Source organism: Astyanax mexicanus, chromosome 23 (genome assembly GCF_023375975.1).
Source record: "Astyanax mexicanus isolate ESR-SI-001 chromosome 23, AstMex3_surface, whole genome shotgun sequence".
Taxonomy (NCBI): Eukaryota; Metazoa; Chordata; class Actinopteri; order Characiformes; family Acestrorhamphidae; genus Astyanax; species Astyanax mexicanus.
In genome coordinates this window covers 29,860,565-29,888,042 of record NC_064430.1, presented here as the reverse complement: position 1 = coordinate 29,888,042, position 27,478 = coordinate 29,860,565, and the positions used below count along the sequence as shown (strand labels likewise).

The following is a 27,478-nucleotide window of genomic DNA, read 5'->3' as shown; positions in this document are numbered from 1 at the left end:
GTTTGCTGGGGTCAGGAAAATAACTCCTTTTTCTTCCCAAAGCAGTACGTGTTCAAAAGAGTGATTTATTTACATCACAAAAAACTAACCCTGCAAAAGTCACGCCTCGTAAATCACTTGGGTCCTACTTTCTCTCGTTCCATATCAATGCGCGCATCGCTGCAACCTGACAGCTAGCCTACGTGTTTGGGTCGCTTTGTTCACTTCTCGCCTCGAGAACATGTCTGACTACGAGAGTGACGAGGAAAACATTGATCACCGCTCAGAGCCACGGGGATATCATTATGAACCCAAGTATACAGATGTTGAACTTCGCCAAATGGAATTAGATCGGGCAGAAAGAGAGAGGGTGGACAGAGAAGTGGTGGAAGATGAAACTGGAGCCACTGCTGGAGCTGCGATACCCAGGGTGTCCGACAAATCCTGGTGCACTTGTTTCAAGTGCGAAATAATGCAGACCGAGGTGGAATGCTACTGTTGCAGGGACTTAGTTATGCCCGAGATGCAAGACCTATCCATTGATGAGGATGTCAGTGGGGCAGCTGCTTGCATCACAAACAACAGTGACTTCCCTGCACTCCTGAATGCTGGTGTGTTGAGAACTTTTTTCCTTTTTTTTGCCCAGCGCTAGTACCCAAAGTTTCCTCAGAGCAACATCAGTCACAGGAAAACGATGAAAACTCTGCGGAGAATCAGCCACATCTTTGTTGCTACAGCCTGGATAGTCACAAGTCCGCACCATTTTAACACACACACACACACACCTAGCTATATATATATATATGTGTGTTTACAAAGCTTATAAAAGCCAATAGACTTCTCCCTAACGTTAGCTCGTTTGCGTTGCTAGTCTGAACACAGCTGCTAAGCACTGCCAAAACACAGAACAAGTTGACGCGTGCGCAGCTCGCTGTCAGAATGACGCGCACTGATACGAAATGAGAGAAAGTAGGACCCAAGTGATTTACGAGGCGTGACTTTTGCAGGGTTAGTTTTTTGTGATGTAAATAAATCACTCTTTTGAACACGTACTGCTTTGGGAAGAAAAAGGAGTTATTTTCCTGACCCCAGCAAACATGCCGGACTACTTTCGCTTTGACCTAAACTGGACAAGAACTCGGCTCACAGGACGCTGTGGGGGGTAAGTCAGTGTGGATGCACGACACTGGTTATGATGATGCCATACAGACTCATGTCAAAAATACCGAACTATCCCTTTAAAACTTTATGAATATGAACTTTCTTTTTTCATTTTATGTTGAAATGTTGTCCTTAGTTTATAGAATAAAACAACAATGTTTATTTTACTCAAACATATACCTATAAATAGCAAAATCTGAAGTAGTCTTTTTTTCCAGAGCTGTATATATACCCTCTATATATCATACAAGACAATCTCTTACACGGTACAATGTGTATATATTACATTTCCGGACAGGTTGTGAAACCTGTCTGTTCCTCTGCAGAGCCAGTTTATACTGTATAACAGGAAGGTTTTGGATGTATTTTAGTGCGTCTCTGATCTGGGTGCTGTGCAGCAGGCTGTTATTAATGCTGGATTTAGAGAACAGGAATAGCAGCATGTGTGTCTACAGCACCAGATTCCAGCCTTCACTAAAGCCGAACACTTGCCTCCTTTAATCTCATATAATTATGTGATTCCAGTGGAAACAAGACTGTCTTTCTGTGTGTCTGTCTGTCTCTCTCATCTCCCGTCTCTGCTATCATCCACTCTGTCTTTCTCACTGTCAGTTTTTCTCTTCATTTCTCACTCTCTCTTTCTTTCTGTCTCCTTCATTCATTTCCTCTTATTTTTCTTCCTTAATTACTCACATTTCCTAATTACTACTCTTACCCTGTCTGTTTCTAATCGATTGCGCAAGTGTGTGTTAGTTAAATGCTGCTGAATTTGATGTTCATTGTGACTTTCTTTTGTCTCCTTCTCTCTCTATCTCTCTGTCTCTCTCTCTCTCTCTCTCTCTCTCTCTCTCTCACTTTGGTCCATCTTTCTCAATTTCACTTTTGCTCTTCATTTCTCACTCCATTTCTCATTTTCGTTTTTCTCTTATTCTTTTTTGTATCTCATCCTTTCTTTAAAATCTATGGTTCTATTGTTTCTGTCTCTCTCTCTGTTTCTCACTTTCTCTATTGTCCCTAATTTTTCTCCTCTACTATCTGGATCTTATACTCTCTTTCTTTTTTGATGTGTTGCTCTCTCTTCTTTCTCTCTCTCTTATCCACTCTTACGTTTACCTTCATCTCTTTCTCACTCTTTTCCCTCTCACGTCTCATTCTCTCTTTTCTCTCCTCTGTATCTTTTCATATCTTTCTCTCCTATACATCTTTCTCTCTGTATTTCTCATTTTGTCTCTTATCGCTCACCCTCTTTCTTCTTTCTTCCTTTTCTCCTCTACTGTCATCAGAGATGTATACTAAGGAAGTAGAACTATCTCTCACCTCTCTGATTTGTAGCTGTTTCTTCTCACTCTCTCTCACTCTCTCACTCTCACTCACACTTTTTATCTGTATGTCTCACTGTCTCTCAGTCTTTCTTCTCTTTCTTCATTCTCTGATTTGTTTTTTACGTCTTTCTCTCATATTTTCTCTGTATTTCTATCATTTCTTCTCTGATGCTCTTTCTCTTCTCTCAGTCATTCACTTGTCCACTCTTTTATATTTTTCTCTCTTTCTTTGTCTCTCTCTGACTGTATTTCTCACTCGCTCTCTTTCTTTTCTCTCTTCTCTCCCTTCTCTGATCTGTAACTCTCTCTCTCTAATAATAGAGGTAATGTATTAGTTTGTAGATTATTTCTCAGTATGTCTTTTCTCCTCTGTTATTATGAGGGAAACTCTGTCTCTCTCTCTCTCTTTTTCTGAGGGTAAACCCTCGTGAATCTCTCGCTCGCCCCTCTTTCTCTCTCAGAATCAGCTCATTTCACTGCGTCCAGACCATCAGTCTGACCCCCAGCCAGAAATAGTCTGAGCAGTCGTGGAAAAGCAGCTTCTGTCTGTCTTTATAACTGACCACAGCTCGTTTTATGGGCTATTTTACCCTGCGCTCCACACCGCTGCGCTCCCGCTGATGCGTCTAGCCCCCGAAATTAGACGGACGCTGAGAAATCTCCACCACTCAATGTACTTTTCCAACTTTTCCGTTCAGAGAAGTGTTGTTTCTTCTCCTTTTCCTGGCTTTAAAGTCTGAATTCCAGTACAGATGCTGTCTGCTGGGTCACAGCCAGAAAAATGCAGACTGTCTTACCCAGAATTTTCTTACTGTTACTATGATCTAAATTAAAATCATTAGCTACCAACAGGAGAACAAACAAACAGCCTACCCAGAAGTATCTGCTATAAAACTCCTCCCAATGTCAAGATGCATAACCACAAGGGATGTAATCTATCTCTGTAGACCTGCTGCAACACTGTACAAGAGAAAAGCATGTTTTAGGCGGTCACATTTCTCATTGAGTTTTATATCGCAATAAAAAAATGTTATCAGTGAGATGTGACACTGCTCGAAATATGAAGGGGAGTTTTCATAACGCACAGCAAGATATTTGTTTACAGATAAACACCTGCCCGTAAACAAAAAGAGCCAATTAGATTGCTGGTAATGCAATGACTGGATGAGGAAGCCAAAATATTTATAGACAAAGTAAAAAAGTATGTCAAAAGTATTCACATTCATTACTCGGGTCAAAGTATTTATACTAGGGTTTAAAATACTTCTGTAGAAGTTGAAGCATCAAGTAATGTATGGAAAAAGTCTCTGCCCGGATCATCTTCATGCTAGGCTACATACGTCTGCTATGTTCTTGCTGGAGTGTTTGTGAGGGGGCGTGACGTGTTCAGGTGTGATGGATCACAGTATAAACCAATAGGGCGTGAGAATGGTATATGTTTATACTTCTCTACATCCAATCACAATCAGATTTACTCTATTTGGATGGGAAGATTTATCTGGATAAGTTTTTCGAACTATGAGAAGCAAACCAAAATATTCTGTTGCAGAATCTGTTGCAAATATGGTTACAGACTGAACAGACATGCTTATAATGACTTTCTTTGTGGGTTCGGTACATTTGATCAAGTGTGAACGCCACTTTTGAACCTGGGAGCGGTCCAGAGTATCGATCTTGGGTCCTTCTGAAATCAGGAATTTTGCTTCAAGTGGACTAAATTGGTGTGGTTCTGCTGCAGGTGTGGAAGCTATCTGCTCCTGGTGCCATGTGTGGGGTCACATGATTGGTTCACTTTGTAACAGTACTGTTTTGACTTACTACCTATCCTAAAAAAGCTCACTGTGACTGTAAAGAGCTCAGCTTTGTGGAGTGAGTGTGTGTACTGACAGCATGGTCATAAATGCTTTTCTTTTTCCTGGCCTGCGTGGAGAAACATCTACTCATACCAGAACAGCTGCTGGTTTGGAGGAGCTCCTACACAGTGAAGTGCCAAGCATCTCAAAATTGCATCCTAGCTTGAGTATTTATATTCAATGAAAATTCAATGTTTAGAAGTGGTTACATTTCCAGTCACACAAGAGCAGGCGATTTCTAAGAATGAGTGAGTAGACTTTCCCATAAGGACTTACAGTCATACAGTCATATGAAAAAATTTGGGCACCCCTATTAATCTTAATCATTTTTAGTTGTAAATATTTGGGTGTTTGCAACAGCCATTTCAGTTTGATATATCTAATAACTGATGAACACAGTAATATTTCAGGATTGAAATGAGGTTTATTGTACTCACAGAAAATGTGCAATATGCATTAAACCAAAATTTACCGGTGCAAAAGTATGGGCACCCTTATCATTTTATTGATTTGAATACTCCTAACTACTTTTTACTGACTTACTGAAGCACAAAATTGGTTTGGTAACTTCATTGAGCTTTGAACTTCATAGCCAGGTGTATCCAATCATGAGAAAAGGTATTTAAGGTGACCAATTGCAAGTTGTTCTCCTATTTGAATCTCCTCTGAAGAGTGGCATCATGGGCTCATCAAAACAACTCTCAAATGATCTAAAAACAAAGATTGTTCAACATAGTTGTTCAGGGGAAGGATACAAAAAGTTTCAGAGATTTAACCTGTCAGTTTCCACTGTGAGGAACATAGTAAGGTAATGGAAGAACACAGGGACAGTTCTTGTTAAGATCAGAAGTGGCAGGCCAAGAAAAATATCAGAAAGGCAGAGAAGAAGAATGGTGAGAACAGTCAAGGACAATCCACAGACCACCTCCAAAGAGCTGCAGCATCATCTTGCTGCAGATGGTGTCACTGTGCATCGGTCAACAATACAGCACACTTTGCACAAGGAGAAGCTGTATGGGAGAGTGATGCGAAAGAAGCCAGGAAGAAGAAGGCAGGAGAAAGTGTGAATTGTCTAATGAAGCTGAACATGGATAAGTAGAGGTGGCCTCGAAACTTATTCAAGTAAAACAGCACAAACTGTGTGAAAAACATTGTTTGAGGTGGGCCGGCCTGCACCACCTACAGTCATATGAAAAAGTTTGGGCACCCCTATTAATCTTAATCATTTTTAGTTCTTTTTAGTCACGAAACCGTGGCATCTGCCGCTCATGATGCAGTTTCTTTGATTGTTTGTCTGGCCGCCTGCAAACGATGTTGTGACCGCTCCTCTTGCATTTTTTCAGGGAAACATGGCGTTCAGGCCCCGGCTGTTGATTGTGTGTGTTGATATAAAGGCTAGGGTGTTTCCAGTCATGCTCTCCACTTCAAGCAGCTGATGGAGGAAATGCAGGCGGTGTTATGAGGTGGAGAGCGGGTGAATGCTGATTGTGCCTCCGAAAGCTTATTTTATTTTCTCCTCGACATGATGTGATAAGGCCTGAGGCTTGGCAAAATACGACCTTAGGCTAAAGCCACATAGCGAGAGATGAGAGCACATGATTACTGATGTTTCCTCTCATGTAAACAGCATGATGAAGAAAGTATATTGTTTCAGGGTAAACAGGTCAACAGTGTGTTTGCTTTAAAGGGCAAGACCAGACCAGCCTGTAATTAGACGTTTGGGTTTGAGAAGATCTCTTATCTTGCGCTCGTGAAGGTGCAGCCCACGCCAAGCCCTACGACAACAACAATCTCCACTCATTCCTCTCAGCTTAGTTTCGCTCTATTGTCAGTAATGTCCATATAGTAGTAATAGGTTCTATAACTTAAAACAGCGGTGGAATCAATTTTGCTTCTATGGACAACCATACACCATCTCTGAATAGTAATGGTCCTGTATTCAATGGAAATCTAAAAGAGCTAGCATATATGTAATAAATAGTGTGATTGCAGGAGCCAATCACTAATGTTCTTCAGTCCTCAGAATATGTCTAACACGTCCCTCATGGTCTGGTATAGTTTGCTAATGAGCTGGTTAATAACATTTATTGCCATGGTAGAAATTATTGAACTTGTCTTGCACTTGTTCGTGTAGGTTCAGTGTCCTCAACCTGGCAACCTGAGTGAGCTTGGTTTCTGTTGTGGGATGGGTGTTGGAAACAACAGTCTCTACCTACCGCAATATTTTGTTTTGTAATTAAATAATAAGGCCATATTAAAGGGGCACTATCAATGTACATATATTTTCTGGTATATAATCATACATAAGGCGCACTAGCTTATAAGATGCATTTAAGAGGATAATAGTAGAGTGTCTCCAGATTTTCCCTCTAATTCAGAAGGTGTCGCTGCTGGGGGCAACTAAGTAAACAAAACTATAATGAAAAAAGAGCACTGGATGTTAATCTAGACAGATTTCTCTCTTGAAAACCATTTATTTGGGTGAGTAAAGCGCTTCCGTTTACTTACAGTAAGCTTAGATTTCTAGTATTTTAGCGCTGTTAGCAGCAGCGGGGTTAGCAGCAGAGTTGGTCGTGGTTTGCAGCAGTTAGTGCTAGTAAATACCACCCAACAGCGCTACACTGAGAAAACCTGAGTGTTCCAGTAACCCCGGGGCACTATCAGCTAGCGTTTTGTCCCACATAGCTCGCTTTAACACGGTAAACACGCAGATTACAGTCCGACATAGCTACTCACCTCTGAACGGCAAAAGTGCTAGAGCTGCGGTTAGCGACTCATGCTAATACTGCTGCAGCCTCGGAGCTGGAGAAACCTAAACTAAAACTGTTTTATCCCGCTGTACTTCAGCGGAGAGGTTATACTGCTTCTTAGAATCTGACTGCAACCTGACTAAATTCATACATAAGGCACACTGGATCATAAGGCACACTGTCGATATTTGGGAAAATATATGCAACATGTCTAATATCTTAAATTACATTAGCTAAACTATCTATATAATACTTTTTAATTTGCAAAAGAGAAAAAAGGATTTGGGTCTACGGCCCTCTTATGTACAGCTAAATTATACTACATTAAAGCAATACCTTAGCATCCAGCAAAACACCATTAATGTTAATTTAACCAAAATCTACTTAGTTTTAGGAACAGCAAAGTCTTAATCCCATAAAAAGAGTGACAGTAGAACAAAACATAATCCGTGTCAAGGTTTTTCAAATGCCTGAATCAGGAGAACTTCAGGTCTTTGGATAACATGAACAGTGAGTCTGGACACTGTAGAAAAGTGTTTATATATATTAGCATGAAATGGATGGTTTTAATCTGTGGAAATGAATTTTTTAACCAAATCCAGTAGAATGCTTACCAAGGGGTATAGATTAAACTACAAAATGTGTGTTCTGGTTGTACTGGATTAGGTTACAGGTTAGAAATTCATAAACTAAAGTAGATCAGCTCAGGATATCACATACTCAGATCAGCTACCGTTAGGACCTGTCCATCTATCCATCCATACATTTACTGCTGTAAAGTTGCTGGCTGTAAATTGTAATTTTACAGAAGAAGACACACACTTAAATTTTTAATGGAAATCAATAGAAATCTTCACTCAAGACTTACTGAACAGTATAACAACTTGTTCCCATCTCTGCCCAATAGTATTGGATTGAGCATTATCTTTCCAGAGAACACAGTTCCTTCCACTGCTCCTCCAAGGTTTTAGCGTGACAGTAATAATATACACCATATAAAGCTAGCTTTTGGGCGTAGTGTAAAGAAAACATCCACTTTTTGTGCTTTATTTATTTCTGTGTTTGCAGCTCTTTCCCAGTATCCTTCAGTTCAGACGCAGATGACAGTATAGGCCTGCGCTCCTCTATAATCATCATATAACCACAGTTTTTCTCAAATTTAGCTCAATTTAATTCGATTTTAAAACAAATCTGCTGACTCAGATGTATATTTAGACCTATCGTTCATCTTGTGTCGCTTTACATAGACTACTTAAAGTGCATGCTGTACTTTTTCCATGTTCTCTTCACACATAATAATGCACTGCAACTTTGCTTAGTGATGCGGCATTTCCAAAACCCAGTAACTCCTTCTAAAACAACAGGAATACTGATTCATCTGCACTGTGAACCCATACGTTGTTTGAACTTAAATAAACTTAATTGTCTGTTTTACATAAAATTGGATATGTCTAAACATTAGTTATTTTGAGCGGAACATTTGTGGCCACATATACATTCAAACAGAGCCATCAGCAACTTCTTTTCCATTGGCTTCTGGCATCAGTGTGATTCACACCCCCTTACCCGTAGATCATATATTATGCTTAACTGTCAGGTCTCTGTGTTGTAGGCTGTAAGAACAAGTATCATTTTCTGAGCTGTAGTAACTCTGTGTTAACTGTGCTCTCAATACTGTTCACACTATATCTAATTTATCTGAACTAATAATTTTGAGAAAAGACTACTAATGTAAGCTTGTTTTGTCTACTGCATCCCGTTAAGAGTCTTTATTAATTCTTATTAAAACTTTGAGGTCATTGTTTATTGAGATTTCTCTTAGTCGTGCCCCTTTAATTTAGATTTGTTGGCTATAAAAACACCTACAATATGCATATGTTGAGTAAAAAACAGCTTATTGTAATTATTAGTTTCAGATATACCACATTTTGAGTGCAAACAACTTGTGGTTTGTCTGTTAAACTTAAATATGAACATTTGTTCAACTTCATAAAGTGTTCATAAACTGAGTTTTAAAAACATCATTCATTTGAGGCAACAAATTACCTCAAACGATTTGAGTGGACTTAACTTATTAGGGTTTACAGAGTGAACATAATACATGTTTCCACTATAGATGCATAAATACTAATACTGGAATCAGGAATCAGCCCAATTCCATGCTTATTTACACATACACATACATTTACACAAAGCAGGCTCTAATACCAGTACCAATACCATGTGCACACACTGACACACAGACAGACAACTCTTGTTTCTGGCAACTAACCGTCCTTAATGCCAGAAAACTAATAAAGCGCTCCATCCATTCAACGTTTATCCACCTTAATATCAAAGAGTTCATATATCAAACACAAAGTATTCACATGCAGTAAAAAAAAAAGTCATAATGTTGCTCGCTTTCAGTCTGCCTGCTCTAGACTCTGAACTACACAACATAGACTCTGAGAAGCTAAATCTTTTGCCTTTGCCCTTTTTCTGCTGGATTTACCGTGTATGACCCTGTTTTGCCTGACTACGCAAACGTTGTTTATATTTGCTGCCCTATTGTTGCTGACCCTGCCTGTCCCATACTACTCCTGTAGGCCTAGCCCCTTTGTTAATAAACTGTGTGTTTGGTATCTGCAAGTGTCTGTCGTGTGTCTGGCCTGCGTGATAAAATACAAACATAGTTCGGCAACAGACATAATCAATAGAGAGTCCAAGCCAAACAACAAGTCAGTAACAAAGGCAATAAACAAAGGAAAAGCGTTGTAGAAGAGATAGAAAACTAGATTTAATTGTCAGCAGGGAACCGAGCAAACTGAGGTAGAAACAGGTTATAAATAAGGCTTCTGTATTACTTTATACTGCATGACAGAGGTTTGCCAAAGTAATTTCTCCCCCTTTTGGTTCTATAAGATATTGTTAAATCCTTTAAATGTGGAGCTTAAAGTTTGTCCTGTACTTCCTTCTATGTCCTTATCACACATAATGATGCACTGCAGCCACATCTGCAAAGGTCAGGTGCAGCCCAGTGATGCAGTCCTTCCAAAACCCCAGCAATATCTTCCTTTACCACTTTGATTTACTGTAAATAGCATCTTCTGAAGATGACGGATCAGTAGCACCACCACTGTGGTTCAGATCCAGTCGTTTGACTCTTTTGTTACATATATACACAGTGTCTACACTGGGCTCGGACAGAGGAAACTTTTGTCGTTTTGTCTTCCTGCTTCGTGTCACATCTCTCCTCTCTGCCCAGGACGCTAGCCCAGAGTTACAGTAATTATAAGGCGTAATCCCACAGCACTGTCTCTGAGTACGTTTTAATGGCTGTGTTTGATTCAGCTGTGTCAGCACAACCCCGCCCAAGTGGCCTTTAAAGCCTTAGTGTTCTCTTTCTGTTGTTTCACAAGAAAAGCAAAACTAGTGTTTGTCCTTTGAATAATGTTTATTTAAATGCAGGCCTTCAGATCGGGTCATCAACATCAAAAGTCATCTACTGTACCACCATATAATAATACTGATTTCTTCTTGTTCCCCTATAGGACCTCTTACACAATGTGGAAATGGAAAAAATAGTTTCTGTATGTTTTTTATCAAGTTTATAATAAATATACATTGCCTGGCCAAAAAAAAATCATCATCTGAATATAACTAAGTAAGTGATGTGGGGATATTGCTGCCGTTGGTCAGGTCTACAGAGGTTAGACAATGGAACTGGTTTTAAAGCACAATAATGTATTGTCCCGACGGACAGTTCTGGTGGAAACAGGAGAGTTGAGATGTACATTGAATTCTGTCGTGATTTGAGCAGCCGTGGTTTTAATTTTTTTGGGATACAATCCAGGTTAGCACCCGAACATCCCTTTCAGACAGCTTCCTCTTGCGTCCACAATTAATCCTGTTGGATGTGGTTGGTCCTTCTTGGTGGTATGCTGACATTACCCTGGATACCGTGGCTCTTGATACATCACAAAGACTTGCTGTCTTGGTCACAGATGCGTCTGCAAGATGTACACTAACAATTTGTCCTCTTTTGAACTCTGGTATGTCACCCATAATGTTGTGTGCATTGCAATATTTTGAGCAGAACTGTGCTCTTACCCTGCTAACTGAACCTTCACACTCTGCTCTTATTGGTGCAATGTGCAATTAATGAAGATTGACCACCAGGCTGCTCCAATTTAGACATAAAACCTCCCACACTAAAATGACAGGTGTTTCAGTTTCATTGTCCAACCCCTGTAGGTTCAGTAACAGTAGGTGCTGAAAGAATGAGGTCAGCTGACCTCCTGAATATACTGAATATAGACCAGGTTATTCCATCTATGGATTTGTTCTTCCCTGATGGCATGGGCATATTCCAAGATGACAATATCAGGATTCATGGTGCTGGAATTGTGAAAGAGTTCAGGGTTCAAGGAGGATGAGATCATCATTTTCACACATGGATTGAGAGAGTTCACCACAGAGTCCAGACCTTAACCTCATTGAGAATCTTTAGGATGTGCTGGAGAAGAGTTTGAGCAGAGGTCAGACTCTACCATCATCAATGATTTAAGATCTTTTGGTGAAAAATTAATGCAACACTGGAGACGCATATCAAAACAATATATATCAAGTGTGCACTGTTATGTATTCCTTCCATAACAAAGTATTGTTAGCTTTAATTGCAGCAAACATTTATTGTTGTATCGTTTCCACAAGCTTTTGCAATGTAACAACATTTATTTATATCCAGAGTTGCATTCATTTTCCCAAAGATCTTGTATTGATGGAATAACCTGGTCTATATTCAGTATATTCAGGTAGTCAGCAGACCTCATTCTTTCAGCACATACTGTTGCTGAACCTAAACCTGCAGACCGACTGCAGCAGCCCCAGATCAGCACCTCCAACTAGTTCCTGACAGTAGCCAGCCAGCCAGGTTTGTTATTCCTGCTACTGGCAAAATATGGAGTTATTTTATGATTTTGTGGGGAGTTTTGCTTTGTGTCATTTTAGCTTGGGGCCCCAAATGCTTTGAAACGGCCCTGGTCCCAAACCAGCATGAAGTGGCTCATAGCAGCATGAAAACCTTGTATTTTTGTCAGCAGGCTATTCCTAGCATTTACTCTAATAGGTGGGTACCAGCATAGACACTTTAGACAATATATATTAATAGTACTCTATGATGGGGTAGGTTAATAGATATACTATATAAATGTATATTTTGGTTAAGAAAATTTCTTCCATTTGAATACGAATACAGATGGACAGGCACTGTTTTCCCTGTGGTCTTTGGGATGGAACATTTCTACACTTTTCTGGATGGTACCTAATTCCAGATACCTACCGCTATCCGAAACCCTGTTTCAGTGGTCTATAGTTTCCAAAAGCAAGAAAACTCTGTCCTGATGGAAACATCTGAAACATTTGGAGCAATTTTAGCATATTATCCGCACTCCTCTGGGAGCGCTGTGGTGGTGGAAGTGGGAGTGGGCAGGAAAGTCTAGGCCTCTCTGGTTGTTTTGAGCTTACAGTGTCTCAGGCAGTCAGATTTTTGAGTGTCAAAGGAAGCTTTATGTGGTTTTCCTTCCATTCCGTGAGACAACACGAGAGAGGAGCAGCTGAAATAGCCTGGTGTTTCCCACAGAGGACCTGTTTTAAATACACAGCCTGGATATAATTCCAGTATCAAATGTACTTAAGACCACCTTTGTCTTTGTCAAGCCTAAGACTGAGACAGAGTCTAAACGGGGCTGAGATTGGGGGACCAATATTTTGTTTTTTAATAAAAGCGAACATACAGCAGTTATTGTGTGGACAAATGAGCATCCACAATGGTAGGCATATGGGCTTTAACGGTGTGTGAAACTAATTAGGTTATTGATATGGACATTTCAGAATATTTGGTCCACTTGGTTTTATAACTGATTTATCTATTTTTTTGCTGTTCTAAAACCTTGTATCTGTTTGACATCATCGTGTGAATCTGGTAGTTGTTCTTTAGTATATTGTGGCAGAATATCATGATGGCACGTCCCATAAAGATACAAAAATGCCAAAATGCCTTAAAATCTAGTTGAAGAAATAGTTTTAGCTGCATTTCAAGCAAGCAAAAGACACTTTGAGTTCTTGTGTAAGTATCCAGAGTGTGATTATATTTAGTCTAAATGCCTGTTAGCTTCCCAGCTTCCTGCCTTTTGTCACGACTTGGTGCAACTGGGTTCTCGGGTCACGTTCAGCTGCTGTTTTCAGCATTATGAAGCTTTGCGTAAATTTAAAAAAGACAGATCGGTCTGCTGTAATGCAGGGTGCATCTTCGAATTGAGTTAGATTGTTATTCAGCACCACTAATGTCCCCATAATTTAACTATAGTTTGCAATTACTCTTAATAAAACTCAAATAATTGGTTGTAAAACCAGTTTGTGGTAGTCTTTAGATTTAGCTTTATGCAAATGTATTAAAATAATGTAAAACTATTGGAATATTTGACTGAAACAACATCAACTTGGGTGTGATGTCATTTCCAGCTTTGACATATGACTTCAAATGTAAATGAAATGTAGTATTAGCTGCATTTCAAACAAGCAAAAGATACTTTGAATTCGTATGGAAGGATCCAGAGTGTGCAGACTGAGACACTTCTGTACAAATCCAATTGTAAATGAATTTTAAAGCACCAAATGTGGAGTGTATCCACTATTTTGCTTTTCAGACAATCAACAATCAATCTGGATACAATCATGATATGTCATAAATCTGAGTTGGTCTGGTGTAGACTAAGCCTAATCTGGCCTTTCAGTTATTTGTACCTTAAAGAATGGTAAGTTTTCCATCCTGTCCGACTGTTCCTTTGGACTGGCAGCCAATGAAATCTTCGCGTAGGTGTACATGTGGCAAATGAGCACTTGTGCAAAACCATGGTCAAAAACCAGACCAGACCACCAACGCATTCGCTGTGTGCGAGTGTCCAGGAGGTATGGTGCAGTGAGAGGACCTGGTGGGGTTGGTCTTGCCTGGAGTCCTGTAGTTCTGTGGCTTGTCACTTGGTTTAATATGAATGAACCCATGCTTTGGCTTCTTATTCTCAGCACTGTCACTTTTACAGGTCACAAAAATGTTCTGATGTTGTTTGGTGAATGACGGAATTACCACAGTATACACACACTGGCCTCTGTTTCCAGCCAGACAAAGCTTTACTGTATGACTTATTCTTGTCCAGTTTGAGCTAAGCAGTCTGCAGTGTCACATTTGTTAGAGAATTTGTTTTCTGAGCCACTTCACATTTCTGCTATGTTAAATCCACACAGAGCGCCACCATGCTTTCCGTTCCTAATGTGGCAGACGGTGTCTAATCTGCACCAGCCTGCTAGCATTAAATCATCACTTGCTGCTGATTATATTTAGCCTAAATGCCTGTTAGCTTCCCAGCTTCCTGCCTTTTTTCACGACGTGGTGCCACTGGGTTCTCGGGTCATGTGCGGCTGCTGCTGCTTTTAGCATAATGAAGCTTTGCGTTAATTAAAAAAAGACAGACTTGTCTGCAGTAATTCAGGGTGCATCTTTAGATTGAGTTAGATTGTGACTTATTACCCGTAATATGCCCATATTTTCAATACAATACTGTTTATCTGCCCTTTTATTTAAGTTACCTTATAATTTAGTAATTATACTTTTACTATAGTAGAGGTTCTGCTTATGCACTTGAGTTAAATTGTGATTCAGTACCCATAATATCCCCATACTTTCACTATAGAAGAGGTTCTGCTTATGGTTCTGCTTAATTCTGAGTTAAATTGTGATACAGCACCCCCACCTCCCCTATTGTGCAGTTTCTGATATTTTAATTGAGTTATATTGTGATACAGTTCCCAAACTCTCACTACTGTAGAGATTTGTTTCATTTTTAATTGAGTAAGATTATGGTACACTACTCATATTCTTACTACAGTGCAGTTAAGTTTTTTTTTTTTGAGTTTGAGTTAGACCATGATACTTTAACAGTAGTTTTGCTATAATACATAGTTAGCTTGTTTTACAACATTTATGCTTTCACTATAGTACATTTCTTGCTTTTTTAATTGAATTTGATTTTTAAAAAGCACCCACACTTTCCCTATAGAGCAGTTTCTGATATTTTAATTGAGTTAGACTGTGATACAGTACCCAAAATTTCCCTGCTGTTGATGTTTTTTTCTTATTTAATTGAGTTAGATTATGGCACACTACTCATACTCTCACTACAGTGCAGGTGAGTTAGTTTGGAATGAAGTACCCATACCTTCTCTATTCATTCCATGTAATTGAGTTGTATTTTGATGCATTACTCCTACGCTCAATATAGTAGAGTATCTACACTTTTATTTGAGTTAGTTCATGATGCATTATTAGGAGCTTTAATATATTACACACTTAACTTGGGGTACAATATCTGTACATTCACTATAGTACAACTTCTGCTCTTTTAATTGAGTTAGATCATGATGTATGAAATAGTTTTCACCAAAATACCCAGTTTTGTATGATACAATAGCCATAGTTTTGTTATATTAGTTTCTCTGTCCTTTTAATTTGGTAAAGTACCCATACTCTAACTAGTACAGTACAGTTGAGTTAACAGTACCTTCTCTATTCTTTTCTGGTAATTGGGTTATATTTTGATGCATTACCCATATTCTTCTCCATATACACCACCTCTCTTGGTCAGGTTATCCGCTCACACGGATTTTCCTACCATTGCTTTGCTGATGACACCCAGCTATACCTGTCGTTCTCACCTGAAGATCCCTCAATCTCTGCACGGATATCGCAGTGTCTCTCTGACATATCCTCATGGATGAAGGAGCATCACCTTCAATTAAATCTCTCAAAGACTGAACTTCTGGTCATACCAGCAAAACCATCTTTTCAACACAACTTCTCTATAAGCATCGACTCTCTCTCTCTCTCACCGACAAAGTTGCTAGGAACCTGGGTGTTCTGGTTGATGACCAACTCTCCTTCACGCACCATGTGGCCTCAGTTGCTCGGTCCTGCCGCTTTGCGCTCTGTAACATCCGAAAAATTAGACCGTTCTTGACGCAACAGGCCACCCAACTCCTGGTGCAAGCGGTCGTCATCTCACGCCTCGACTACTGCAATGCCCTGCTAACTGGCCTCCCGGCCTGTGTAGTAAAACCACTCCAGATGATCCAGAACGCAGCAGCACGTCTGGTCTTCAACCAGCCAAAACGGGCACATGTCATTGAGCTCCATTGGCTACCAGTTGATGCTCGCATCAAATTCAAAGCGCTTACAATCGCCTACAAGGTGATGACAGAACAGGCTCCTTCCTACCTGCACTCGCTCCTGAAGGCTTACGCTACCTCCCGGCCGCTGCGCTCCTCCAATGAACGTCGCCTCGCTTTGCCAAACATTCATACAAAGCAATCCAGACTGTTCTCATACAGAGTTCCCCAATGGTGGAACAAACTACCTTCCACTACCAGATCAGGAGAATCTCTCACTATCTTTAATAAACTCCTGAAGACAGAGCTCTTCAAAGAGCTCTTACTCTCCTAACACCTCTAACTAACTACCTTCTACTACCAGATCAGGAGAATCTCTCACTATCTTTAATAAACTCCTGAAGACAGAGCTCTTCAAAGAGCACTTACTCTCCTAACACCTCCAACTAACTACCTTCCACTACCAGATCAGGAGAATCTCTCGCTATCTTTAAGAAACTCCTGAAGACAGAGCTCTTCAAAGAGCACTTACTCTCTTAATACCTCTAACACACTAACTACTTCTAACCTCATTTCCTTCTTCCTCTCCTTCACTCCTCTATCCTATTACTCCCCTTTGACCTCCTTTTATCCCTATCCAAAAAAGCGTCTGCCAAATGTAATGTAATGTAATGTAATGTAATATTCTCAGTATAGTAGAGTGTCTACTCTTTTATTTGAGTTAAATCCTAATGCATTATCAGCAGCTTTAATATACTACACTCGTAGCTTGGGGTACAATATCTATACATTCCCTATAGAACAGGTGAATTAGATAATTATGCATTACATCCTTTTTACCAAAATACACAGTTATCTTGCATACAATAGCCATTGTTTTACTATGATTTTCTCCGCACTTTTTAGTTTTACTATATCAGTATGTCTGCACTTTTAGTTTGGTAAAGTACCCATACTGTCATTATAGTACAGTTGAGTTTGTTTGAGTTAGACCATGATACTTTAACAGTAGATTCACTATAATACACAGTTAGATTGTGTTACAACAATCTATGCTTTCAATATAGTACAGTGTTTGCTTTTTTAATGTTTTATATGAGTTAAATTGTGAAACAGCACCCAATAATAGAGTTTATCTGCACGATTAAAACTGCTAATAATTACAGTAAAGGTATGTTTATGTTTCGTTATGGACAGCAGGGTCCATTTGCTCCATCTCAGGCGTATACTCTCCAGGTCTGCACTTCCTGAGGATGAGGTGTAAACTGTGAAATATGAAAATGTGACTGAGGCAGAAAGACAGACAGACAGAAAGGGGGTGTTTGGTCTGTTCCAGAGAACATTGGGATCTCTGTGAGTGTGTTTGGTTTTCCACAAAACCGCCAGAACCTTCTTGGCTTGTTTTGTCTGTGTGATATATACAGCTGCTATTCATTCACCAGACATTCACCATAGGGTACAGCAACACTACATTCATGTGTCTGTAAGTGTGTGTGTGTGTGTGTGTGTGTGTGTATGTGGCTGCCAGGCTAGGAGCTGGAGACAAGTCCCAGAAGAGCTAAAGCTCGGGGTGAAGCTTCAGCTAACGTAAACACACAAATAGGCCAGCGTACTGTAAACACACACTAATACTTTGGCCGTCTGCCTCAATGGCCAGAAACGTATTTATTGAAGACAAATTTGGCACCAAATGTTGACGTGTCCTCCGACTGTTTATTTTATGGTTTGTGGAATCTCCTCTCTTTCAGGAAACAGTGGGATTCCAAGATGGAAGACCCGGCCATGCGGTAAGCCCTGATATACAGCCTGGTTTTTACATTTTTTTACTTCCATATATCAGGTCCTGCTTGCTAAATCTAATACATGAATATGGTATTATCTCCTCTGGGCCTTATTCTCTATCCTCTCCAGGGCTCTGGTCAGTAAGAAGGGTTACTGGGTGGAGAGAGTGCAGTGTTCGGGCACTGAGACCTCCCTGTCACAGTGCCAGGCTCAGCTGTCCATCCCACGTAACGATGCATCGTGTATCGGGGGCATCTACGCCGTGGTGCGCTGTGTACCAGGGCCACAGTTCTCCAGACTCACACCTTCTGGACAGCCCCAAGCCCCGTCCACCTCACAGGTGAGCACACCTGTTTGCAGCAAGACATACACTCAGGCCTTGTTCCAGTTCTCGCCCTAAGCTGTAAACCCTAAGCCCATCCAGGAAGTGCACTTGATAAAGTTAAAATGGGGTAAAAGGAGTGTGAGTGTTTAAGGCAACAGAGCATTTGGAGCAGAATTGGGACACTTCACCTCATGTCCCGTCACTAGTATATGACACTACCGCTTAAATACTAAATACTGCAGATGCCATGATGCTGGTTCAGCACCTGCTGCTTTTTTTCGCTATGCTACTGCTAATTGGATAAGTGGTCAGCAGCATAGTGCAGATAGTGCTTTTCTCCTAATGTAATTTCCTGGATATAAGCCACTACTTCTTTGAACATTGTGGCTTATATAACGGTGCGGCTAATATATAACTAATATATGTTTTTTGTTGTTGTTTATGGGCTAACAAGCTTTAAAAATGTTTTACTCACCAAAATAAACTGTTTAATCTAGTGCTCGTAAGGACAACAAAGTATTTGCAGCTACCTGACATTAGCGCAAATTATGTATTTAAAATGCCACTCCGAGCGAAAAATAATTTACCATGACCAGCCTGTGGATCCTGACAGCATGGAGCAGTATCAAAAAATCCACTATCAGCAGTGTGTTTCGAAAGGCTGGACTTCTGCGTGATGAAGAGGACAGCACAAGCTCAGAGCAATGGCGGCAAAACTCGAGAAAAAGGAAGAGGAAAAGGAAGAAAGACTGGAAGAAACCAAGACTCACACTGTATATAAGAGGGGACCCATCCTCCTCTGGTCAGACTACTTAGAAATGAATGATAAAAAGTCATTATACATCCACATAGGTCTAATACAGTATATTCAGGTGGATAGCCAAAAAATAAGACAATTGCTATTTAGGTCACATAAAGAGCTAATTAGCAAAAATAGTACATATCTGTTTTGAATCCTGGCATTGCCGTTGGACAGTTCTTTTTCTAGTTTCAGTGTATTTAGTTGTTTTCTCTGTTTGATGCGCTGCAATAATTGAACCATTCTGTAACAGATGAACATCTTTCCACTTTTCCACTTTTCTTTTGAAACCAGGTGGTGCGTCTAAAGTCTGGTCCCAGGCTTGGTGAGGGGAGAGTGGAGGTGCTGAGGGAGGGGAAGTGGGGGACAGTGTGTGATCATCTCTGGGACATCACAGCCGCCAGCGTGGTCTGCAGGGAGCTCGGCTTCGGCTCGGCCAAAGAAGCTCTCAGAGGAGCACATATGGGCCAAGGTAGGACACCTTCTCATATGGCTGTGCTCATCCTGCCAGCCAGTGGCATATCTGTGATGTTTTTAATAGTCTGAACAAAAAGGACCCAAACCACATTAAGAGGTGTTCTGAAATGTGATTCCAATTAGGCAAACTGGATTTGTTTCTCAGATCAAATCTGTTGAGATGTAGCTGAATGGGTTGGTGTGGTATCTGCATGGTTTGCTGTGGTGTCTGCATGGGTTGCTGTGGTGTCTAAATTGGTTGCTGTGGTGTCTGTGTGGGTTGGTGTGGTGTCTGCATGGGTTGAATAAGTTGCTGTGGTATCTGCATTGGTTGCTGTGCTGTCTGCATGGGTTGATGTGGTGTCTGCATGGGTTGAATAAGTTGCTGTGGTATCTGCATTGGTTGCTGTGGTATCTGCATGGGTTGGTGTGGTGTCTGCCTGGTTTGCTGGGTGTCTGCATGGGTTGCTGTGGTGTCTAAATGGGTTGCCGGGGTGTCAGTGTGGGTTGCTGTGGTGTCTGGTGGGTTGCTGTGGTGTCTAAATGGGCTGCTGGGGTGTCAGTGTGGGTTGCTGTGGTGTCTGCATGGGTTGAATTGGTTCCTGTGGTATCTGCATGGGTTGGTGTGGTGTCTGCCTGGTTTGCTGAGGTGTCTGCAAGGGTTTCTGTGGTGTCTGGTGGGTTGCTGTGGCGTCTAAATGGGTTGCTGAGTTGTCTGTGTGGGTTGGTGTGGTATCTGCATGGGTTGAATAATTTGCGGTGGTATCTGCATTGGTAGCTGTGGTGTCTGCATGGGTTGCTGTGGTGTCTGCATGGATTGCTGTTGTGCCTGCGTGGGTTGCTGTGATATCTGCATAGGTTGCTGTGGTGTCTGCATGAGTTGCTGTGGTGTCTGCATGGGTTGCTGTGCTGTCTGCATGGGTTGCTGGTGTCTGCATGGGTTGCAGTGGTATCTGAATGGGTTGCTGTGGTGTCTGCATGGGTTGCTGTGGTGTCTGCATGGGTTGCTGTGGTGTCTGCATGGGATGCTGTGGTATCTGAATGGGTTGCTTTGGTATCCGCATGGGTTGCTGTGGTAGCTGAATGGGTTGCTGGGGTGTCAGTACGGGCTGGTCTGGCATTTACATTGGTTGTTGTGGTATCTGAATGGTTGCTGGGGTATCTGAATGGGTTGCTGTGGTATGTGCATTGTTGAATTTGTTGATGTGGTATCTGCATGGGTTGCAGTGGTGCCTGCATGGGTTGCTGTGGTGTCTGCATGGGTTGATGTGGTGCCTGCATGTGTTGCTTTTGTATCTGCATTGGTTGCTGTTGTGTATCCATGGGTTGCTGTAGTATCTTCATGGGTTGAATGGGTTGCTGTGGTATCTGCATGCGTTGCTGTAGTATCTTCATGGGTTGTTGTGATATCTGCGTGGGTTGCTGTGGTATCTGTGTGTGTTGCTGTGGTGTCTTCATGGGCTGCTGTTGTGTTTGTATGAGTTGCTGTGCTGTCTGCATGGGTTGCTGTGGTGTCTGCATGGGTTGCTGTGGTATCTGAATGGGTTGCTGTGGTGTCTGCATGGGTTGCTGTGGTGACTGCATGGGTTGATTTGGTCTCTGCATAGGTCGCTGTGGTATCCCCATGGGTTGAATAGGTTCCTGTGGTATCTGCATGGGTTGCTGTGGTATCTGCATGGGTTGAATGGGTTGCTGTGGTATCTGAATGTATGAGTTGTATGAGTTGCTGTGCTGTCTGCATGGGTTGCTGTGGTGTCTGCATGGGTTGCTGTGGTATCTGAATGGGTTGCTGTGGTGTCTGCATGGGTTGCTGTGGTGACTGCATGGGTGCTGTGGTATCTAAATGGGTGGCTACGGTATCTGCATGGGTTGAGTGGGTTGCTGTGGTGTCTGCATGTGTTGCTGTGGTATCTGCATGGGTTGAATGGGTTGCTGTGGTATCTGAATGGGTTGCTGTGTTGTCTGCATGTGCTGCTCTGGTGTCTTCATGTATTGCTCTGGTATCTGCATGGGATGCTGCGGTGTCTGCATAGTTAGCATGACCCCAGTTTGCTGCATTCAGAGTGGCTATCATTCACCACTCAGCAACACCACCATCAGTGATCTAAGATACTGATGGTGGGTGATTAGTTCGAGAACAGAATATATATGTAAATGTAGGTATAGGTATAGGTATAAATGGAGCTCCATCCATTTAGGGAACACAGCTCCACTGATTCACAGCTCTATTTTAAAGGTTTTCTTCTACAGCACACACTTGGCTCTAGGCATGGTGACCTAAGGAATACCTGCAGATGTCTGGGTACTTTCTTACACACTTTTTTGGACACATATTGTCCACAAGCTTTGTTTTGTATTGTTATGAATAAAAAACGTGAGAGCAAACGGCAAAGAATTTAGATCTTAACTCCACCAGCACAGCATGTGCCCTGCAATAATTAGGCTTTTCATTCAGCTATATAATGAGAATGTAACAGTTGAAGGTTAAGTAAGGACATTTTAGAGCAGTCTAAACACCAATTTAGCAGACATCAACAATGGCCAGGCCAAATACACAGAGCTGACCAGTTAAATGCACGTTCAAAAGGCTGTCGTGGCCAGTGGCTGAAGTTGACTGAAGTTGTTTATCACATGGCTTCTACAGTACATTGAGATTCATAGTCCAGTGGGGCATTGTATGTGACCATGTAAGCCTGAACAATGCTAATCATGCCAATGCCCCAGCCATTGCATAAAATACTGGACTCTTTGATAGGTAATCTGTAGGTCAAAATTCATGAACTATACATTTAATTATTTAAGCCAAACCACACTGTGTTTATGCACATAACATGAAAATACATAATACAGTTCAAAATGTGAAACTCCTATATTATGTAGATGTATTACACACAGAGTGATCTATTTTAAGCATTAATTTATTTTATTGCTGATGATTGTGGCTTACAGCCAATGAAAACCCAAAAATGAGTGTCTTAGCAAATTAGACTCTCACATAAGACCAATTAAAATACTTTTGGAATTGTGGGCAATGTGCCAAGCCCTGCTGGAAAATGAAATCCATATCTACATAAAGGTTGTCAGCAGAGGGAACAATCAAGGGTATTTTTTTAAATGTATTCTGGAATATTGATGTAAGGATTTGATTGTATTCACCCAATTCATCCCAGAATGTTTGGATAAAGCACAAAGTTCCTTTGCTCTACAGCTCTATACTGGATGTATATACACCTCTAGCCCACTCCTGGGAAAGGGTGTCCAAAAACATTTGGAAAAATAGCATATCTTACATATTGTCTCCATTTGTGTAGGTTTTCACTATTTTGACATAATGTTAATGAATGGACCAAAGGAAATGCTCCAATATTTGGAAAAAGTTCAGTCCCATTGGGACTCATTCTGAATATAGTAATTAAGATTTTGTCAGGTGTCTTAAAAATAAAGCTTAGTTTCTGCCTCCAGCCTCACCCAAATGATGTGTTCTGTTCCATTAGCACAGGGGTGTCCAAACTTTTTTTGTTGGGGGCCAGAAGGAGAAATATATTTGAAGTCATGGGCCACACTCTGTAATATATCAAATAATGAAATATACCACTTTAAATAATACATTTTCCTGATTATTTCATTTACACACACATTTTACTTGACTTACTATCTTTATCTTTGACAGTGTTGTGTAAACTAAGATTTTTCAAATTGATGTTTCATTTCATGATGTCTCTTAATATTAAACTCCTTAATTACGGCAACTTTTAGACTCTTTGGGCCGTTTTTCTGCGCTAAAAATGTGCACCCTCTCCACTTTTAGACTCTTTGGGCCGTTTTTCTGTGCTAAAAATGTGCACCCTCTCCGCTTTTAGACTCTTTGCCCCGCTTTTCTGCGCTACAAATGCGCACCCTCTCCACTTTTAGACTCTTTGCCCCGTTTTTCTGCGCTAGAAATGCGCACTCTCTCCGCTTTTAGACTCTTTGGCCCGTTTTTCTGCGTTAGAAATGCGCACTCTCTCCGCTTTTAGACTCTCTGGCCAGTTTCTGCCACCTAGCGTTCAAACTTTGAATCTCACATTATAAAAACCTGCTTAACAGCGGGCCAACTTTCATTCTATTTCTAAAATACCTCACGGGCCGCTCCAAAACAGGAAACTGGCCGTAGTATGGACACCCCTGCATTAGCAGCTCGCCTGATTTAAGACCATTAAGCTCTGATTTACTGAAAACAGCTGCTGGATAACAATGGATTTTCATCTGTTTTTCAAAATTTTAAAATTTTCAGTTTGGCCCCTCAGAATTAGAATTTCAATTTTACTCAATTTTCAGATTCTTACTTTATTTTTTCTAAAATCGAAATTGTGAGGGGAAGAAATTTCACTATAACAGAAAAGATAAAACGAAACGACATTACATTAAATGGTCAGAAAATGTAACTAATAAACACAAAAAAACTGTCATCTTTTTTGCGACCCGGTATTTAGCCTGAGCCGGTGCCCATGCCTGTATTGCTGTGGTCAGTAATGAGGGTTGTGGCCTCCTGCAGTTTTGCTCTTGCCGTGAGATGATGTGATGTTTCCTGCTCTCCAGACTGAACTGGAAGTCCAATTAGGATCAAAGTCAGACTATTTAAAAAGGAAAGCATGACCCACATGCCTTGACTCTCAGCATTCATCCTTCTGCTGCTGTTCCCCTCACTTCTTTTAAAACAGCAAACTGTTGATCTTAAAAGAGTTTTTTGTCTTTATTCTTACTGTTAGCAGAGATAAGTAAAGCATGTGTACACTCAGAGAGAGAGAGAGAGAAAGAGACAGAGAGAGAGAGAGAGGTGTTGGAATGTGTCACACTTATTTTTTATTTGCCATGTGCTTCTGACTTTTGTCTGTTTGCTTCTTCACTATGGCTGTGTATTCACAAGTACATGGCAATAAGATATCTATACATACAGCTCTGAAAAAAGAGACCACTCCAGTTCAGAATCAGTTTCTCTGATTTAGCTGTTTATAGGTATATGTTTGAGTAAAATGAACATTGTTGTTTTATTCTATAAACTACAGACATTTCTCTATTTAATATGAATATTGTGATTTAGAGCATTTATTTGCAGACAATGAGAAATGGCTGAAATAAAAAAAAGATGCAGAGCTTTCAGACCTTAAATAATGCAAAGAAAACAAGTTCATATTCATAAAGTTTTAAGAGTTCAGAAATCAATATTTAGTGGAGTAACCCTGGTTTTTAATCACAGTTTTCATGCATCTTGGCATGTTCTCCTCCACCAGTCTTACACACTGCTTTTGGATAACATTATGCCACTTCCTGATGCACAAATTCAAGCAGTTTAGTTTGGTTTGATGGCTTGTGATCATCAATACAGATACAGTATTTTAGTACTTAAGTACAGTAGTGATGTAAATATAATACTCCAGTAGATACAGATACAACATTTTAGTACTTAAGTACAGTAGTGTAGTAAAAATAATACTCCAGTAGATACAGATACAGTATTTTAGTATTTAAGTACAGTAGTGATGTAAATATAATACTCCAGTAGATACAGATACAACATTTTAGTACTTAAGTACAGTAGTGTAGTAAAAATAATACTCCAGTAGATACAGATACAGTATTTTAGTATTTAAGTACAGTAGTGTAGTAAAAATAATACTCCAGTAGATACAGATACAGTATTTTAGTATTTAAGTACAGTAGTGTAGTAAAAATAATACTCCAGTAGATACAAATACAGCATTTTAGTACTTAAGTACAGTAGTGTAGTAAAAATAATACTCCAGTAGATACAGATACAGTATTTTAGTATTTAAGTACAGTAGTGTAGTAAAAATAATACTCCAGTAGATACAGATACAACATTTTAGTACTTAAGTACAGTAGTGAAGTAAAAATAATACTCCAGTAGATGCAGATACAGTATTTTAGTACTTAAGTACAGTAGTGAAGTTAAATTAATACTCTAATAGAGACAGATACAGCATTTTAGTACTTAAGTAGTAGTAAAGCAGTAGTGAAGTAAAAATAATACTCCAGTAGATACAGGTACAGCCTTTTAGTACTTAAGTACAGTAGTGAAGTAAAAACAATGCTCTAATAGAGACAGATACAGTATTTTAGTACTTAAGTACAGTAGCGAAATTAAAAATAATACTCCAGTAGATACAGATACAGAATTTTAGTACTTAAGTACAGTATTGAAATTAAAAAAATAATACTCCAGTAGGTACAGATACAGAATTTTAGTACTTAAGTACAGTAGTGAAGTAAATATAATGCTCTAATAGAGACAGATACAGCATTTTAGTACTTAAGTACAGTAGTGTAGTAAACATAATACTCCAGTAGATGCAGATACAGTATTTTAGTACTTAAGAACAGTAGTGAAATTAAAAATAATACTCCAGTAGATATAGATATAATATTTTAGTACTTAAGCACAGTAGTGAAGCAAAAAAACATCCAGAAAACATTTATTGTTTTATTTTACTGACCAAAAATATAAGCAGGGTGGACAATAGAGATGGTTACTCCAATAACAGTAGGATAAACTTTTTGAATCACGAACGAAAGAGCAGGTGTCCCAATACTTTTGTCTATGTACTGTTCTATCCTATAGGTACAGTATGAATGCATGTACTGTTACGCTCCTACTGAGAGTACATTATGTGTGAGTACCTGCCTGGCTGTGCTGGAGTGTGGAAGACTGTATATTACATGGGTTTAAATGACAGGCTAAGAATACCCTCCATTCATCTCGAGCAGACAGATGGCAAAGTGGTGCAAAAGAGCGTCCCCAAAAAAAAGGGCCCACGTTTACCATTGGCTCATCTTGATGACTTCATAACCTAATTGTGCCCTAAATTACAGGGATTCCTGCCTTCATATACACTGTTTCCCGTCTCGCTGCCCTGCCCGGTGCTTCTATTTTGAAGTATTAAACGACGAGCTGGGTTTGGTGTGTAATTCCGCCAGCGTGCCCGACTGCACTCACACACACACACACACACACACACATCCCCCCACGTCCACATCACAGCCGCCCCGCTCACCACCCCGGGTTTTGATCTGTTTCTCTTGTGACCGGTCCAGTGGCTGCCCGGGCCAAGCACAATGTGCTAATGGCTATTTCTAGCAGCTAAAGTGGGGCCTAATGCCCCGCACTGTCTGAGTCTGAGTCTAATGCGGTTCCGTGTCATTAGACGGCACACATGATCATGCAGAATTTAAACTCACAAGAGGCCTTTTTTGAGCATTCGCTGTTAGTGGACACCCCTCCCAGTGAATGCATTATTCAGGTACTTCAAACTTGTATCCATTGCTGAGTCTGACACAGATGTGCAAATGTACTTTACACACATTGGGTCCTATTTTACATCCTCCGCAAAGCACTTCTCATTGCATATGCTCATTGCTAGCTTACACCCTGCAAACAATCTATTTTCACACCTTGCGCCTGCGTTGTTTAAATAGCAGCGGTGCTTGTGAATATACAGCTCTGGAAAAAAAATGAAAAGTCCACTTCTGTTTCTGAATCAGTTTTTCTGATTTTGCAATTTATAGGTATATGTTTGAGTTAAATATACATTGTAGTGTTATTTTATAAACTACAGACAACATTTCTCCCAAATTCCAAATAAAAATATTGTCTTTTAGAGCATTTATTTGCAGAAAATGAGAAATGTCTGAAATAACAAAAAAAGATGCAAAGCCTTCAGACCTGAAATAATGTAAAGAAGACAAGTTCATATTCATAAAGTTTTAAGAGTTCAGAAATCAATATTTGGTGGAATAACCCTGGTTTTTAATCACAGTTTTCATGCATCTTGGCATCATGTTCTCCTCCACCA

The 27,478-nt window shown here is 40.2% G+C and overlaps 1 protein-coding gene across 1 annotated transcript in view; it reads left to right on the top strand.

Annotated features, from left to right (window-relative positions):
• The window catches only part of LOC103044050 (uncharacterized), a 90,484-nt gene that overhangs the window by 36,600 nt on the left and 26,406 nt on the right, over positions 1–27,478 (top strand). The window contains exons 16-18 of the mRNA XM_049470893.1: positions 18,015–18,053; positions 18,178–18,388; positions 19,467–19,644. Coding sequence (XP_049326850.1) covers positions 18,015–18,053; positions 18,178–18,388; positions 19,467–19,644 — 428 coding nt within the window. The remainder of the gene's footprint in view (positions 1–18,014; positions 18,054–18,177; positions 18,389–19,466; positions 19,645–27,478) is intronic.